The following is a 17218-nucleotide window of genomic DNA, read 5'->3' as shown; positions in this document are numbered from 1 at the left end:
TATCTCCAGAGAAGGAGACTCCACAGCCTCCCTGGGCAGCCTGGGCCAGGGCTCCGTCACCCTCAGAGGGAAGAAGTTCTTCCTCGGGTTCAGCTGGAGCTTCCTCTGCTTCCGTTTGTGCCCGTTGCTCCTTGTCCTGTCGCTGGGCACCACAGAAAACAGTTTGGCCCCGTCCTCCTGACCCCACCCTGCAGATATTTAGAGGCATTTCTAAGGTCCCCTCTCAGCCTTCTCTTCTCCAGGCTGAACAAGCCCAGCTCCCTCAGCCTTTCCTCATAGGAGAGATGCTCCAGTCCCCTCCTCATCCTCGTACCCCTCCACTGGACTCTCTCCAGTAGCTCCTCATCTTTCTTGAACTGGGGAGCCCAGAACTGGACACAGGACTGCAGCTGGGAAGATCTCTCGTGTCTCTGGAAAGTACCTGACCTCATCCGCCAGGCAGGAGAAACCTGTGTGCAGATGACCCTTTTCTCCTCCAATACGTGGCGACAGCAGGAAACAGGGAGATTTATGTCTTTAAATAAATCATTTTTTCATTCAGGAGGGTGGAGCGGGGAGGGGTAGGTCAGCAATTCTTCAAAGTTCAGGCCAAAACAACTTGAAGCGTATTATTTCTAGAATAGCTGCAGGTTCCTTTTGGGCGATACGTGTCTTTGCAGGGGGGGGAAAAAATGCCATCGAGCCCTATGTGGCGATGCTACTGCTGCCTCCGTCACCCTGTGCACACGGGTGTCAGCGGGATGGCACTGCTCCTCCGCCTGGTCCTGGGAGAGGGGCGGGGAAGGGACGGGCAGGACCCCCGAGAGCGGCGCTCCAGACCCCTGGCTGGACACAGGGCTGATTTTTCAGACTGGGGCCCAGAAGCGCGCATAGGACGGTGCGTTGGGGATCAAGGCTCCCCTTTCCCCAGGTGACAGCAAGATTGTAGAGCAACCAGGCTTAAACTGTATGGAGAATACCAGATGGCGTGTTTGCTGAACCCACCCCCTCCTCGGTCCTGTTTCTTCTCTCCCATTGCCCCACCCATTCAGGGACTTTACTGACGGGTCACGCTGGAGAAGCAAGCAATAACCAGGCCGTCAGACCAAAGGGCACGCGACAGGAGCGTGTCACACGGTGACGCAGCCGCACGTGAGCTAGGATCGTTTATTAGAGCCGTATACGGAGGCGAAACAATTGCTACAGGGAAATGCAGGGCGGCAGAGAGGTGGTGCAAAATGCGTGATGGACAAATCCTGCTCCCCCTAAGGCCATGTACCCATCAGGAACTCTGGAAGCGGTGAATACGTTGTTTCTGCTGATCACCTTCTCAAAGCCCATCTGTTTCGGTATTTTAAACAATCCCCCTTCGACCGTGGCGTAACGGGACGCACAACAGCTGCTGAACCAGTCACTCCCCACCACTGGTACTGGTGCCAGTAAGGAAACGCTGGCCGTGGTTTTCAGACATGAGCGACTTAGGGAGATGAGACGCCTTGTGACCTTCTTCTGTTCAGAAAGTAACATCTCATTAACATCTTCGTAACTTAGAAAAAGGCAGGCAGCCACAATCAGCAGTTGTTTCTGAAAATCATGCCTTCGTGACGACTGGGTTCTCAGGGGGTTGCCCGTCGCCCCACACACGCTCAAGGTGGAGCTGCCCAGTCCCCTGCCGCGGACGCAGCTGGAAGGTCTCAGCCTGAAAGGCTTGCCAGGAGCAGAGCTGTTACTGCTTCCACCTGGAGTTCCCCTCATGGAGTTGCTTCTGAGGTTGTGCCTATAGTTCGGTTAAAGAACTGGTACAGCGGCCTGAAAAAAGCTAAGCAGCCCTCGTGCTGTCAAACCCTAACTTGCAAAGCTTTTGCATGCACACCAGCTCCGTCACTAAGTGCATGGAGAATTCTCTGGCTAATGACAGTCTGCATTAGAGCTTTTGCCATCACCTGTTTCCAGGTAAGAGCTGCCACAGAACTGACCCGGGTGCCTTGCAGCCATTGCTAAGGCTTTCAAAGAGAGAACAGGCACTCTCGGGACACAGTCAGGGCTGGGCTCTTAAGGCACAGAGGCTGAGTTCCAGGCTTCCGTATTCAGCTTTCTCAACCTCTCAGCATCTGAATTAAGGGCTAAAATGATGCAATTCTGACTTTTAGTAAGCACAGCATCTGCCAGGAGTTCAATTTTGTGAGTGAGCATTTGCGATGTAAACAATTTACATCAATAAGAGAGGCATCACGGCAAGCCATGGCGAGGTGGGGGGCGATTCCGGTTTCAGTCAAGCAGCGCTCCTTGTCAGGAGAGGCAATTGAGATCCCTGTTCTCTGGCACGATTTGTGTGGCCACGAGACACCTGCCAGCAGAGGCCAAGTTAAACTACCTGGTGAGAGCGAGTGCTGTCTTCCCAAACAGACAGCGGAGACGCGTGCTGCTGCAGCAATCCACCAGGGAGCAGGCAGGAAAGGGAAATTAAAGCTGACACACCATTAGAGTAAAGTGAGTCTGCAAGTGCTCCTGAAAGCCCATGGAAAAAAAAATGGGAATCAAGCAGAAGCTATTTCTAGGCAGAATTTGGGGATGAGAAGCAGAAATAGGCTTTTGCTAAGAACTAAATTCAAACCCTCCCAAGAATCCAAATTTAGCGTTTAACACTTCTCGTCTCTGCTTGCTTTGTGCCAGCTCACACGCGCTAAGCTGCAGCCTGATTGCAGAAACGGAAGGAAAAAAAAAAAGTCAGAAAAGCTTTCTCGCAGTTAGCTGAGATAGACCTAAGGAGCTCTGCCTGACTTCCAGCACAGGAGCGCTCGAGAATCTTGATGAAGTTGAAGACAGGCGGAGGGGCCCCGCACCTTTGGAGAATCAGCCCAGTTCTCTTCATAGATGACACTGCCTGATCTTGTTAACATCAGCCCTTGTCTTGGGTGCAGCTGACAGCATAAACTAGTGGGTGTTAAACTCATTCATTGTGATGAGGCAGCGAGAGGGAAAATAACTGGAGGAAAGCAGGGGAGCAGGAATTCTGCTATCTTAGCCAGTCAGGAACTGCTGGATATCTTCTGATATGTGCTGCTGAGGAGTTTCCACTGGCTGCCTTCTCCAGCTCTGCAAAGCCCTGCAAGCAAAGAAAGAGGTGGTGAGCACAGGAGCTGGGTGCCACACAAAGCACCGCGTTACAGAGGACAGTGGAGCAGGCGAGCGTGCGGGAGTGGGATGAAACAGTCACGCTGCATTAAGGGGCCAGCAAGGCAGCCACGTACGCCAGGAGGCAGGTGCCCCTGCCCTCCTCCTCCTCTCTATCACGAGGCCGAGGGAGGAAAGGAGGCCGCTTTTTACAATCTGGGCGCAGCAGCAGGGTTTCTGGTTGCCACTGTGGTGACTCTTGCCCCATCCAGATAATCATAGAATAGAATCACAGAATCATTAAGGCTGGAAAAGACCTGTAAGATCATCAAGTCCAACCATCACCCCAGCACCCCCATGCCTGCTAAACCATGTCCTGAAATGCCACATCTAGATGGTTTTTGAACCCCTCCAGGGATGGGGACTCCACCACTGCCCTGGGCAGCCTGTTAATCAGACAAAACAAACCCATCTCCAGCCCGCTTCCTTGTTGATCTGTTGACCAAGCGTGCAACTTTTTAGTTTTCCCAGTGGTTTCTGTCTCGAAGGATCTTTACGTAAAGCAGTAACTGCACTGCCACTGATGTGCTGCCTCCTCGCTGGAGGAACGTTACGGCTGCGAGCAGCACCCAGCCCCCTGCAGCAGGTTAGCTCGGGACACAGGGAGGAACTCTTTAATCACCTTGAGAGCAGACTGTCAACCTCGCAGGGATGTTTCTCTCATCACTCAAGCCAGCCCTCAGCTCGTCTGCCCCCGTGAAGCTAACACAGCCTGTTTATCACATTATGGTCAGAGATTCTGGCTCTAACTGAGACCCCTGGGATCAGCTCCAGCGTGTTTCGAGCTAATTCTGCAACAAGGGTCACTGCTTCCCACTAAAAAGCCACAGGAAAATCCCTGTATGGGTCACTCGGTAAATGTGAGGGTTAAATGCTCTTCACTCGGTAAACTCCATGAGCTCTCTCATCCAGCCATTTATGTGGACGCTGGGAAGGGGCACTCACCTAGAAGAGTTTCTCGTAGCACTTGTCACAGTGGACAATGTCCCGGTGGATGAATATTTTATCCAGAAGGTCTCCCATTGCCTTGTGGCAAATTCCACACTGCAAAAGGGAAAACAAGGTGGTTGGACAGTAACCGAAGCGCCGTGCAGTAACGACAGCATGGAGGGGGCAGAGAAACAAACAGTCTCCGTATCGCTTTACAGAGGTGTGAGGATGCCCAAGCAGCAACCTCTGAGGCTAAACTTCCTACAGCAGACAAATGCCACTGCAGGCTTCCTCCTCCCACACTCCCTACGCTCCCTTGTAAACTTTGCAAGGTTTGAGAGATTCAGCGAGACCTGCACTGGGGCACAAAGGCCACGGAGCAGCAAGTCTGCCAATAGGACGGGGACAGGAAGAAGGAGGGTGCTGCTATTCTATCAGATGACAACACAGAATCCTCCTTGTTCTAATTATCTGAGGAGCTGAAAAACTTCCGGGGACACAACCAACACCTGTGACTATGACATTTTTTGTCCCGATGCAGACGCAAACTTTTGGCACACACTATATACGTTACTCTGAAAGCCTGAGCACAGAATTTCCACCAAGATTCCCCCTCCCACCACTCAATTTCACAGCAGCACACAGAAGGCAGTCAGTAGCTAAGGGTTGGGTTTTTTTTTTTTACCCTGAAACAGTATTCGTGGCAGCAGATGTTAAGATGCTCTATTATGATCTTAGGGCAGTCTCGGATCTCACGGCCACAGTAGCTGCAAACGGGTTCACTGGCCCTGTGAAGGAACAAGAGTGCATGCCTCTGTAACAAGCTGATTCCAGTCTCAGCACTGGTACCAGAGGTTTCCTACCCAACACCAGCACCGCTCTCCATGAGCTACCTGCTTCTACATGTGCCTGACTGCGCCAAGTGACAGTACAGACGGACCTGCGTTATCCCAGGCGTGCAGGGACCACAACCGCAGGGCCGTACAGATATTAATGTCACTGTATTTCCCAAAGATCATTTACACTTTGTGCTGTTCTTTCACCAAACACATACCAATATTCTAAAAAAGCAAAACCTTCGAGTCATTTCTGTGTAACAGTTTGCTGAAGCCCCTGAGGCAGCCCCAAAGTGTCGTACCTCGGCGGGGGAGCGCTGCACAGGTAGCTGTGGTGGCTGTAGTTTGCTCTCTCCAAATCGGTCAAATCCACAAGGCTGCCACTGGAGACAGAAGGAAATATCAGCGCTTGGCAGTGATAGATGGGAAGAGCGTCTCAGATGGAATCATTAACCATTAACCTAAAGTCCTAACTGCAGCATCCCAGCTGCCTGTTCCTTGGAGAGAAGGCTGGTCTGTCCTGACCGGCTCTGAAAAGCCATTTCCCCAACAGAGAGGGCCACGCCGACCGACGGCACAGGGCTGTCAGCAGCAGGATCTCCATCTTTGCTGCATTCACGCTGCTGATTCTCCACAGGGGTGGCAGTACCCTGCTCCCTGCCCCACACCACAGTGGCAGTGCCTGAGACCAGACCCAGAGCCTGGCAGATAACCTTGCCAAGCAGTAGGCACCTCCAAGGGCAAGCAGAGACAGCAAAGAGCTGCCGGCCCCAGCGCCTAATTTCAGAGCGCTGAAAAATGCGCCTGGCTGCCGCCGTCCCCAAGGGGAGAGCAGGATGTGGGCAGCGTGGCTGGGGAACCGGGGCACGCACCCTGCGATGGGGCCCCTTCGAGCCCGAGGGAGGTGGCACAGGCTCTCCCACCCCGTCACCCTCTGTGCCGGGAGGAGCAGAGGGGCTCAGGAAGCCAGTGCTGTCGGTCCCACTTGAGGATCTGTCAGGATGCAGCTCAGGAAGGGGCTGAGAAGACCTAACAACGTTGCCAAAGCAAAGGGAAAGATACTGCTCGCTCTTGCTCTCTCCCTCCTCTGGTATGTTCCCAGCCACGTGCTCCCACCCCCTTACTCCTCGCCAGCCATCAGACCCCTCTGTGAGCCAGGCTGTTTTGTTAAAATGGCAGAAAAGGCAAGACTGGGTGGGCTAGGAGCAGAGATAAAAAGAGGGGAAGCAGGAGAGGAGGGGGGGGGGAGCAAAAGCCCCTGTCGGTGAGAGCCATGGCTGCCTTGGCTCTGCTGCCCGTGGGCCCACAGCTCTGGAGTCCAGCACCTCTGGAGCTGGGACGTCAACAGGCAACGGGCACAAATTGAAGCACAGGAAGTTCCATCTGAACATGAGGAAGAACTTCTTCCCTCTGAGGGTGACAGAGCCCTGGCCCAGGCTGCTCAGGGAGGCTGTGGAGTCTCCTTCTCTGGAGATATTCCAGACCCACCTGGACGTGGTCCTGTGCAGCCTGCTCTGGGTGACCCTGCTGGGGCAGGGGGTTGGGCTGGGTGACCCACAGAGGTCCCTTCCAACCCAGACCATTCTGGAATTCTGTGACCAGCGTATTTTCCACTGGCTGCTAGACGAGACTGGGAAACCCCTGCGCGGCTGCTGGGCAGGCAACCTGTGAAACCCTGCCTCCAAGACACTCAGGAGTCAAACTTCTCTGGCCTCACCGGGGTCCTGATGTTTACACGTGCACCCTGTAAATAGCAGCTATTTTCACTGCTTACCAAGCTCCCAAATCCTGAACTATTACGCAGGGAAAGGAACGGAATGCATCCTTAGCCTCACCCAGCTGAGTGTCCCCTCTCTGCCTTCTGTTCACCTGTGTGTTTTAGACGCTGCGGCACTGCGCTGATCTTTGGCTGCTGACATCTGCTTTGCTGCCCTGTAGGAAAGGCTAGAGGCTCACGCAGTCGCTGAGCAGCTACCACAGTAATGCCAGTGCAGCACTGCGGGAGGATAACTGCCAGCAGGGAGGCACCACACTGGCTGTTAACTGGCCGCCACATCAGTGTAAGCACGATGTGCATACGGCCAAGTTCTGCTCTCAGTCACACTGGTGTGCACCTGGAGTAGCTTTACGTAGCTCACTTTCAGCGGAATACAAAAGACTGAAGATTTAAGCACAAAAATGGCACCTTTTAGCTTTTCCTAACTCATAAATAACTTTTTGGAGTGAGAATCCACAACCTCCACTTTTTTCTCACCAATTCCAATCATTCGTTTACATGTGCAAATGCACAGCGAAGCTTGAGAGTGCCAAATACGCAGCCTAAAAAAACCCAGAGTGTCATGTTTTCATCCCGTCACCCATCTCAGACACCACCCCACCTCGAGTGGGAGCTCACCCCTCTACTAGGAGCTGTGGGACGGCAGTCCTCCGGCCACCGCAGCGGGGCTAGACAGCCCGGCGGACTGCAGAGATAGCCCTCTGGGTCCCCAAATCAGCGCTGCTGTCTTGGCAAAGCTCTCTGCCCACCCAGTGTAATAAATCCCGCCAGGGCTGATGAGCTCGGGCACAGCGGCACGGTGACGCAGTGCTAACTGCTCCAGCTCGGGAGCTGTGTGCTGTTGCTTTGCACATGTATGTGGACACGCGACTGCCTCTGGACACTCCTCGTACCTGCCATAGCGTGGCGAGGTTGATAACTCGCTGCTGTTCACGTACTCCTTCACGAAGAGGACCCCTTTTCTAGGAGCGGATGGAAACAGAACGAGACGGATTTGCATTAGAAAAGACTGGAGCTAATGAGAGACGGCGCGGGGGACCACATGTGTGCACTTCGACATGCAATGCGTGCATGAAAAGGCACAGAGTGAGATGCTGTTGTTCTTGAATAAATACTGAACATCAAGCATTGTTGCTAAATAACACCTAATACACCCCTCTAATTAACCCACCAAAACAAATCAAGTTAATTAAAAAGAATGGGATGGATAACACAACTGTCTCATCCAGTTATCCCCTATTTTGCAAGGATAAGTCTTTTTCAAATCACGTCGGGATTATGCACACAATAAGCAATTGGAGAGCTGGTGTTCTGCCCATGAACACTAAAGCCCTCCTGGCGCAGCCCTGCTCGCAGTGACTGTTCCGTCACTGCACTGTCTCCAGCGTTTTCAGCCATTATAAACTGCTGCTGGCTTGTTTTGGGGGTGTTTTTGCTTACAGAGCTGACCTTTCTTGCATATTCCTCCCTCTTTAAAATTCCGATTTCCAAATGACGTGCCCCCATCTGCCTGTCTGTCTGCAGCTCCGTCACAGCTCGAGGGGAGACACTGTGCCTGCCAGCTCTCCTCCCAGAGCCATGAAATGAACTAATCAGGCTCTTTCGCCATGGTGCATTTTCGTTGCTGCCCATAAGCTATGATTAATCCTCTCTTCTTATATGAGCAAACTAAGCCATGTCACAGCTAAGGAAAGGAAAAAAAAAAAGGGGTTGTTTTTTTGTCCATAGATACTTCCTACGTCAAGCGTTTCAGATGAGCATCTCCTGCTTGGACCAGTGGTGTGAGAAGCAGGCTGTAGCAAGGCCAGGAGGACATAAATATTACCCGTCAAAGCCTATGCTGATCTCTCACCACTCTGAAACCCTTCTCTAAATCGTGTAAAACTGTGCAGCAACTTCTGCCTCTGAGGTGGAGCCTGCAGAAACCACAAATCCCAGAACGCAGCTCTGAGCTGACAGCTGCACCGTGACGGGCCGCTATCTTCTGCAATACGTGACAGGTCCGGGTCCTGTGCCAGCCCCACCGAATGATACTCTCGCTGCAGACTGCTCGCTTGCTCTTCATTATCAACAAAGGCAAAGAGTCTTCCAAGAGCCCCACACCTGTGATGAGTGTGCGTGGCACAAGGAGCTCCATCGTGTCCCTCCAGCTACCACGTCTTATGGAGGATTCATGATTAAAGAGAAAAGACACAACTGATACAGTGAGCTACATCTTGATCTCTAAAAAGGGCACCTGCAGAGAAGTACCCGGCCCATCTCTTCCTTTTGGGTGGCTCTGGCCACCACGGCGATGCTTGTGCTCTTAGCCAGAAGTGGCCGAGCAACGTCCCGTGGCCCAACACCAAGCAGCAAAGCCTGGCTTGTCTTTGCCCAACAGGATGGCTGGGTGAAACCCCTGCGTTGCAGCGGGAGGACCACGACCCCCCATTGCTCTTTACCCGGCAGCGCTGGAATCGGGCTGGTACCCAGAGGCCGCTGGGCTGCTGTGCGGGAAGGTGGCAATCGGGCTGCAGATCCTCTCGCTTGAATTCGAGAGAAGCCTGGCGAGAGAGAGAAAAGTCTGTGGGCACTGGAAACGTGAGCCGTGACGTGATCCAAGCTGGCAGCCAAGAAAAGACCTACCACAACTGTTAGGAGGGTGCAGTATTAAGGCCCTTAAGGATGCAGATTAATTAACCTTTAGCAATGACCAAAAAGGCTTATTTGTCTTTTTACATCTGCCGAGTAACAGTACTACTTCCCTGGAGAAGTGATTTGGAAAAGCCTGATTTATAGGGCCATGGGAGAAAAGATCAAAGAAGATCTTCAAACAAGTAGAGACCTTCAGTGAATCACGTGGTCTGAGTGGGAGCAGCCAGGGAGAGAAACACCAAGCAACCCACTGCAGGAGAGGAGGAGACGGGGACACGTTGGCCAAAGTCCAGCACAACTATCCCCAACTTTTCAAAAGCTGCAGAAGGAAGAAGGCAAAAAAACTATGGCTACTGAAACGCCTTCGGAAAGCAGCTCTGCCTGTCCACTCAGCAGTGAGACCTGTTAACTGTGCCTTGCACGGACGAAGCTGATCTTGCCTGGAGCCAGTCCTATCCACAGATCTCACACCCACAACATATTCTCCTTTACAGAGCCAACACCCAGACCTGCACTGGTGCCTCCATACAGCGTCAGACCACACGTGGATGGACTGACCCTGCCATGAAGGACTGCAGAAAGCCCAGGGTAATGGCATTCCATACTGGAGACCTCCTACCCCTTCCAACAGCCTTGTTCTGGGACCAGTTCAGTCATTTAATCATCGACATTCTGGAGATAGTGATCCATGAAGGACACGGATGTGTTGGATCGGGGCCAGAGAAGGCCACAAAGGTGATCCGAGGGCTGGAGCACCTCTCCTATGAGGACAGGCTGAGGGAGCTGGGGCTGTTCAGCCTGGAGAAGAGAAGGCTCCGGGGTGACCTTAGAGCAGCTGCCAGTGCCTGGAGGGGCTACAGGAAGGATGGAGAGGGGCTTTTCACAAGGGGGTGCAGTGATAGGACAAGGGGGAATGGCTCTAAGCTAAAAGAGGGAAGATTTAGATTAGATATTAGGAGGAAATTCTTCCCCATGAGGGTGGTGAGGCCCTGGCCCAGGCTGCCCAGAGAAGCTGTGGCTGCCCCCTCCCTGGCAGTGTTCAAGGCCAGGTTGGATGGAGCTCTGAGCACCCTGGGCTGGTGGGAGATGTCCCTGCTCCTGGCAGGGGGATCGGAACCAGATGGGCTTTCAGGTCCCTCCCAACCCAAACCACTCTAGGATTCTATGATCATCTCTCTCTCGCTATCTCTCTTTGCTTTTAGCTGTCTTTTTTTTCTGTAGCCTCTGCAAAGGCTGATTGCTGGTCACGGGAGGGTAGCCAGGAACCAGCCCTTCATTCTGTGGAGTCTCCTTCTCTGGAGATATTCCAGCCCCGCCTGGACGCGGTGCTGTGCCTCCTGCTCTGGGTGACCCTGCTTGGGCAGGGGGTTGGGCTGGGTGACCCACAGAGGTCCCTGCCAACTCCGAACATTCTGTGATTCTGTGATTCTCGTGTCACTCTATTCTTGCACCCCACATGGTGGAACATCTCCAGAGACGGGCATATTGCAGACCCTGTGCTGCATAGCTTTCGCTAGCAACAGTTTGAGAGTGGTTCGGTGCCTCTAGATCACACATCCACTCCCCAGAAACCATTCCTCTCCCTTTCAGCTCCTGGCTTTGCTTCCTAGCTCCTCTTCCGCAGCAGCTTTGTGAAGGGTTTCCCTCACAGCCATCCAGACTACCCATTTACCTGGTGCTGCTATAGTTTAAGCTGTCCATGTAGAACGGCACCCTGTGGCTTCTCTGCCAAGTGGACATGGTGGGATCTCTGGGAAGGGAGTCGTGGCTATGAAAGGAAGCGATACAATCTCAAGCACTGAACTTGAGCATGGGAGGGATTCTCATGAGCAGGGAGAATCTTGGCTAAACGTCTCCCTGCTTAGCAGCAAAATCACCCACGCATCACAGCCATCCACGCAAACAGCACCTCGCTGCACACGCTTGGACCCAGGCAATTAGCAAGAAGTGGGTCAGGACGCTCCTGAATAAGCTACTAAATGTAGCAGTGGGGTATTCTTTGGGTTCACAAGTCTGGATTCCCTTTGCCTTCTTACCGTCCAGCTGTGGGGTTAAATTCACAGTGCCCTCTGGCACTGGCGCTGTCGTATCTGCTGTTCCTAGGGCTGCTTCTCCCGTCATAACCTCTCCCTTCGTAATCTGGGGTAGGTCTGGCAAGGAAGCACAAAGCCCTGGTTACGTTGTGCCAGGAGTCACTGGAGGCCCCGCGCTGGCCAACTGATGTTCTGTCTCAGCAGTCACCATCAGGACACATTCTCCCTTCGCCCTGCCCATTTCACCTGCGCTGCTCCTGCGGCTGCAGCATGCACACGAAGCTCTGAGGCTAGGAAAGCAGACTCAAAATCTAACACTTGAGAGCAAAGCTGCAGCAGTTCATAAATGGATATATCTCCATACCGTTTCCTTCCCCAGCACTCGCCAAAACCACCACTGCACCATCTGCACGTGTGACCTGCTGACCAGCTGGCCCGGTTGGGGGCCAGACCTGCACAGTTCCACTTTTCCAGGACAGAACTCATCATCAGAACGGCTTTAACCTGTGGGCAGAGCTCAGCCTCTTTCAATAGAGAAAACGAGCTTATAGCTTATGGTCATTCTTTTCTTGCAAGTGCCCTGGGGCACAGATTATGTTTATATTGTATATCAGCACTTTGATCCTGATTAAAGCTTCAGGCAGCTGTATAACTTCATGTCAAACAATGCTGAAAACCACCGCAAATCAACGCTGCATTAAGGAGAGAAAGAGGGGCAGGCTAAGCTCGTCGTAAGATGAGAAAACCCCTGCTCTGGGCAAGACGTGCATTTGGTCTACGATACAAAGCCCAGGGCAGGAATGAAGCGCGAGCTTCGTGCGCTGCAGGGCGACACATCAGCATCACGCAGTGCTGGAGGGGTGAGAACAGGCTACGAAGTACAATGAAGGTCTGTCCTGGTTTTTCTAGTCCTAACCTGCAAATGCCTCCAAAAGCAAATGAGAGCTTTGTGACACCAATTTTCCGGAAAATGCTAAAAGAGGTGAAGGCTACCTTCAGATCACATGAATGTAGATACATTTATATATATACATATATATAAAGAGTAGTTATAAGTGTACAACTTGTCTCTTACATTATTGATAATCATAAGAAATAAAACCCAGACTGCTCTTGAATCGTCATCATCTCTGCAGTTACAGAGGAGAAGCAGATGTGGTCCCTACACATCTGTCGGGTTTCCAGGCGCTGTGTAGGTGATCTGAATACAGCCCGCCACGAACTCCCCAGCGTTACAGAGCAATTATCAGCTCAGATCTCCTGAATCCCTTCTTCAGCCCTTCAGGTCCAAAAATGATCTTCGGCCACATGTTTTGAGACCTGGCAATACCGTTGGTCCCTCTGGGAACAAAATCCCATTCTCGCTTCTTGATGCAGTCACTGTACAACCTGGACCAGAGTTTCTGTCAAACATTTCTGTGCCAGCAGCTCTCCCTGCCTCTGCATCCCACCCCTGAGCCCTCACCTTCTGGTGCCGAACACCTGGCTGTCTGCATAGGACGGTATCCTGTGACTGGGTGCTGACACGCTGGGGTTGAAGGGCTGGCGGTCCATGTACAGCGGCATGGGGTGCTGGGTCTCATACGCACTGCGAGCACTCTCCTTTGAGCTGAAGTTGGACCTGCTGAAGAATTAGAGCCCATTTGACCATAAAGACTGTGTTTGCTACACAGCAGGTTCTTAAGATCACGGGGCACGGCAGAGATCAGCACTACTCCCCCTCCCCTACACGAGCTGAATTGCCAGCACAGTGAAATGCTGCAAGATTCAGCAGTCGTCTAAGTTAATTTGATAACTGACATTAAATACGAACAATCATATGCGGGTGGAATCCTAAACCTGACTTTCCTTTTGTCAGTATCACTTGATTAGTGTACACTGGGTGAATTGACATAAATCCAGGACTTCAGCTAGGGTTGTATCAAGAAGCAGGAACGGCAAGGGTGAGGATTTGAGAGCCACTGATGGGAGAAACAAAGGGATAGTCCCATATACCTGGCTGCCGCTGGGCGAGGCTCGTCGTGTCTCCAGTCTCCTGGGCTCTCACAGTGACTCTCTGTGGTGGGGCAGGTTTGTTCTTCAGAAGCTGAAGTCATCCTGGTCAGGGAGGAAAAAGCCTGTCAGCAGCTTTAGCCTTTGTGTCTAAACCTGTCCACTGTGGCGAGTAAACGCAGTAATATTGTGATTATGTTGGTTTCAGCAGCCACTAGCCAAGAAACAAGCATCCGTAATGCCTTCGAACGGGGCAACAGGGAGAACACAAGATGTGCGAGACAGCGGCCTGGCCCCCAGGCTCCCTACCTTTCCTGCCCTGAGTCAGATGCATTCGCACATTGGGTCTCTGGAGCAGAGCAGCTGCTTTCTCCAGGTAGAAAGCTGGACCTGCCACGACAGAAGGCCATGATAGTCTGTAGAAGTGCTACTGCGCATAGAATTACTGCAGGATGCAGGTGCAACTCCTGCTGAATCTCCTGCCTCAAGAAAAGTGCAATATCCCTGCACGGGAATAGGCCAGATAATCCAAAGAGAAGTGAAAGAAAAAAAAAACAGAGAGAAAATACAGATCTCTGCAAAAATAAGGCTGAAAGGAAAGGAAACTAAAGGTCCTGATGAGCATCAGTTACCTGTTTACTCTTTCCAAAGCTGACATTTGAACCCTGGTCATTTAGTTATGACCATTATGGGTTATCCAGTACCTCTACATTACATTTCAGACTAAGAGCATGAGCTGGCCTCATCTGGGTACAGCCTCAGAAGTGTATCCACTAGAGAAACCCTCTGCAGAGCCACCCTGGATCTACAGCCGTCTACATCCATCTAGGGAGAAGTTTGTTCACTTTTTCTGTCTGGTTTTCTATGTTTGCGCACGCCAGCCCCTCTGGGAATACTGATACCCCATGGAAAATCTGAAACTGGCCTGGACTCCTGCATCAACACTGCATGTAATTAGAGTCTAAGAAATTCATTCTCAAAATGCTGTCAAAGATCCTGCCCTGAAACATTCAGGTTGATGAAAGAGGAGGCAGTCCTTACACTTTACCTGCTGATAGTTGAGGGCTACCCTTCACTACGGGGGTTCACTAAGGCAGTAAGCCAGAAAACGACTGGTGCGGTCACCCAAGTGAAAGCAAGATCAATTTATTCTGATTCCCTTGCAACAAAGGTAGATACCTTAAATTCTGGCAAAACACTAACGGTCACTGAGCTATAGATTCCCACTTGGGCTGGGATGCTCTAAGTGCCGAAAGAAGACATGTTTGTCCAGGAGCTCAGGCTCAAAATCAATTTAGTGAAAAGAGCAGGAGGCACCTCCCAAGTCCTTCAGTGGAGTGATGCTGCAGAAGCACTCCTGACTGCTCCCTTGGCAAGTCTGATCCAAACCCACTGCACCTGGAAGCATGAAGACGCTCAGCTCAGGACTCTGCATTTCTCTGGGTGACTTGGTAAGCCTGAGGGCTCACCCAAAGGAAGTTCGTGGACTGGGGGAGGCATGGAGCGGGCAAGAGATGAGAGTTTTATTCGTCTTGGTGACTTTGGTGGGAGGTACTGGAGAGAAAGCGGAAGTCTTATCGCTAACTTTTGTCTGTTTTTCACCGTTTGGAACTTCCACTCACATTCTTCAGGACTGGGAAGAGCTCCTTCTACCTCCTTGCATGATGAAGTACTACAAATCAGAGTATTTGTTGTACATCCAGGACAGCTCCATTTGTCAGAAGAACCCAGGAGGACAGGACACTGACACCACTGCTCTCTCCCTGGTGCTTTTCCCGGTGCCCCTTCCTGAGCTCCCTCCTCCACAGTCCTCACTAACCACACACTCTGCTGTCCCACCATGCACTATGTATCTCCGTGCACTCATGCAGAAAGCCCAGCTTGGTGACTCCTGACCGGAGACACAGCATCCTCAGTCCCTTCTCCAGGACCACCTACAGTAAATTCCCCATGTTCTCTCATCAGAAAAAGCAAGCCCATTATTTCTCTTACCTTCTTGAAGTGACTTCTTCACTCTGCACACAGGGCGATATCCCCTTGCTAATGTCCACGCTCCCACCAGTGCTGTCCCTGGAGCATGGCATGGACCTGGGGGAGAAGAGCAGTCTGGTTTACAAGTTGATTTGAAGATGGGCTGCTCACTGAAACACACACATGAGGAAGCCCCATTTGACCAAGAGCCTCAACTCTTCAAATTCAGGGGCAAAATATGGACAAAAGCCAAGAAATCAGTCCACAAAGTCCTTCTGTTCGGACATGTAGCCCTGCACTGTTTTGCCCGAGGCAGGCTGAAGGCACCGAGACAGCCACCGCAAACCCAGTGGAGTCACAGGTCAGCGGGAAGGAGAGTGGCCCTGTGCCAGGGAGGCCAGAGTACAGCCTGAGAGCTGGCACTGACTGGGTAAGTTCGGAAACGAGACCCAGCGCTACCGTGGAGGTGTGACCCTACACCAGAGTTGGTTGCTTGTTGGCACATGTCTCTAGAGGCAGTCTCTGCTTCCAAATTTAAGGTCCTGGCAGCGTCCAGCTGGACGGTGTTTGGTGCCTCCAGCTAATGAGGATGTTTTCTCCCAGGCTTTCATATAAAACCATGGTAGCAGGTTCACTCAGCAGGAGTAGCACCAGAATCAGGCACAAAAGGGGAGCCCAGGAGATTTTATCAGCATCCGTAGGTGGGGGAAGACACGCAAGGAATTAACCCTCATCCAAGAGGAAAAGGCAAGGGGGTAATTATCTGATTCCTTACCTGGTCATGCTGGGTTCGTGTTCAGTACATTCCCTCGACCTGGGAGGCTCTGGGTGGACATGGTGGTCAGGAGGGTCTTGTCCCTTCTCAGCATGGCTGTTTGAGTCCAAAAACCTAAAACAAAGATCTGTGCTTAAGGCACTGGACATGCTGGGGTGAGCAGACATCCATTCCCCAGGCAGGAGCCATCAGGCAGGGAGCAGGAGACACTGTTTGGCCAGAGGTATTCCAGACTGCCCTGGTACCAGATCTGATCGGAATCACGCGTACAAATCCCATTCCAGTTTGCAGGACCACAGCTAAAGGCCATTCATCTGAGATTGTCATGGAAGGAAAACTTTAGGCACAGTAGAAAGCACTTGTGTCAGAATGCCTTGGACTGACAGATGCTTCTGACACCTCTGGACACACTCACACGTGATTTTTCAGCATTCATAAATACTTGGATAGTACTTGCTCCGATTCTCGGGCAGCAGACGCTACTGCCTGCCACTGCAGCACCAAGGGAACCATGCTGGTGCCAAAGGAGCTATGTCACATGCTGCCAGTGCAGAAACTGTCTCTTGGACTCCACACAGCGTGCGAGTATATCGCATTCAGCTGGCTTTTCCCATCAGCACGGGCGGGCTCGCCTGCTGTAACGTGCCATTATAAAGTCCTCGCTCCTGGGAGCAAAGTGGAGGGGCTGTTCTGTGGTCTCAGTTACTTTGGGAACAGAATAAGACATGAAGAATTACGAAGTGAATAGATGCTGCGAGCGAGTCCTGCGGACCACTTACCCTTCCTGGACCAGCTCTGGTTTACACTCATCCGAGGCCCACGTGCCCTCGTGCCCTGTCTCTCGAGGGGTGCTCCCCTCTTTGAAATCTTGGGAAGATCTGGCAAAGGAAAGGAAACACCACTTGTGGCTGTCAAGCACAAACACCTGAAAGCTCAGTTCAGTGCACGCTGAGAGGAAAGAAAGTCACCAGGCTTTGGTGGAGGATATTCCCGGGGCCAAGCTGTGGGCAGCACAGTGAAGCACCGGTCTCAGCACGGCACAAAGCACTGCTTAACTGCTTGGAATTTAATGGATGGGTCAAGCAGCAACATTTTCACATGCTGAAATTAACTCTTT

The 17218-nt window shown here is 52.0% G+C and overlaps 1 protein-coding gene across 1 annotated transcript in view; it reads right to left on the bottom strand.

The window, feature by feature from the left end:
* Positions 1 to 1183: 1183 nt before the first annotated feature.
* ZNF185 (zinc finger protein 185 with LIM domain) overlaps positions 1184 to 17218 on the bottom strand; it is a 35888-nt gene continuing 19853 nt past the window's right edge. Inside the window, exons 19-32 of the mRNA XM_075435638.1 lie at positions 16881 to 16979; positions 16102 to 16215; positions 15348 to 15443; positions 13665 to 13745; positions 13359 to 13460; positions 12829 to 12987; positions 11367 to 11480; positions 11003 to 11098; positions 9138 to 9239; positions 7590 to 7658; positions 5222 to 5302; positions 4769 to 4871; positions 4099 to 4197; positions 1184 to 3085 (exon numbers count right to left, since the gene is read on the bottom strand). Coding sequence (XP_075291753.1) covers positions 4099 to 4197; positions 4769 to 4871; positions 5222 to 5302; positions 7590 to 7658; positions 9138 to 9239; positions 11003 to 11098; positions 11367 to 11480; positions 12829 to 12987; positions 13359 to 13460; positions 13665 to 13745; positions 15348 to 15443; positions 16102 to 16215; positions 16881 to 16979 — 1315 coding nt within the window. The 3' untranslated portion in view covers positions 1184 to 3085. The remainder of the gene's footprint in view (positions 3086 to 4098; positions 4198 to 4768; positions 4872 to 5221; positions 5303 to 7589; positions 7659 to 9137; positions 9240 to 11002; positions 11099 to 11366; positions 11481 to 12828; positions 12988 to 13358; positions 13461 to 13664; positions 13746 to 15347; positions 15444 to 16101; positions 16216 to 16880; positions 16980 to 17218) is intronic.

Source organism: Opisthocomus hoazin, chromosome 14, assembly GCF_030867145.1.
Source record: "Opisthocomus hoazin isolate bOpiHoa1 chromosome 14, bOpiHoa1.hap1, whole genome shotgun sequence".
In the NCBI taxonomy this organism is placed as follows: Eukaryota; Metazoa; Chordata; class Aves; order Opisthocomiformes; family Opisthocomidae; genus Opisthocomus; species Opisthocomus hoazin.
This window is presented reverse-complemented; position numbering and strand designations above follow the sequence as displayed.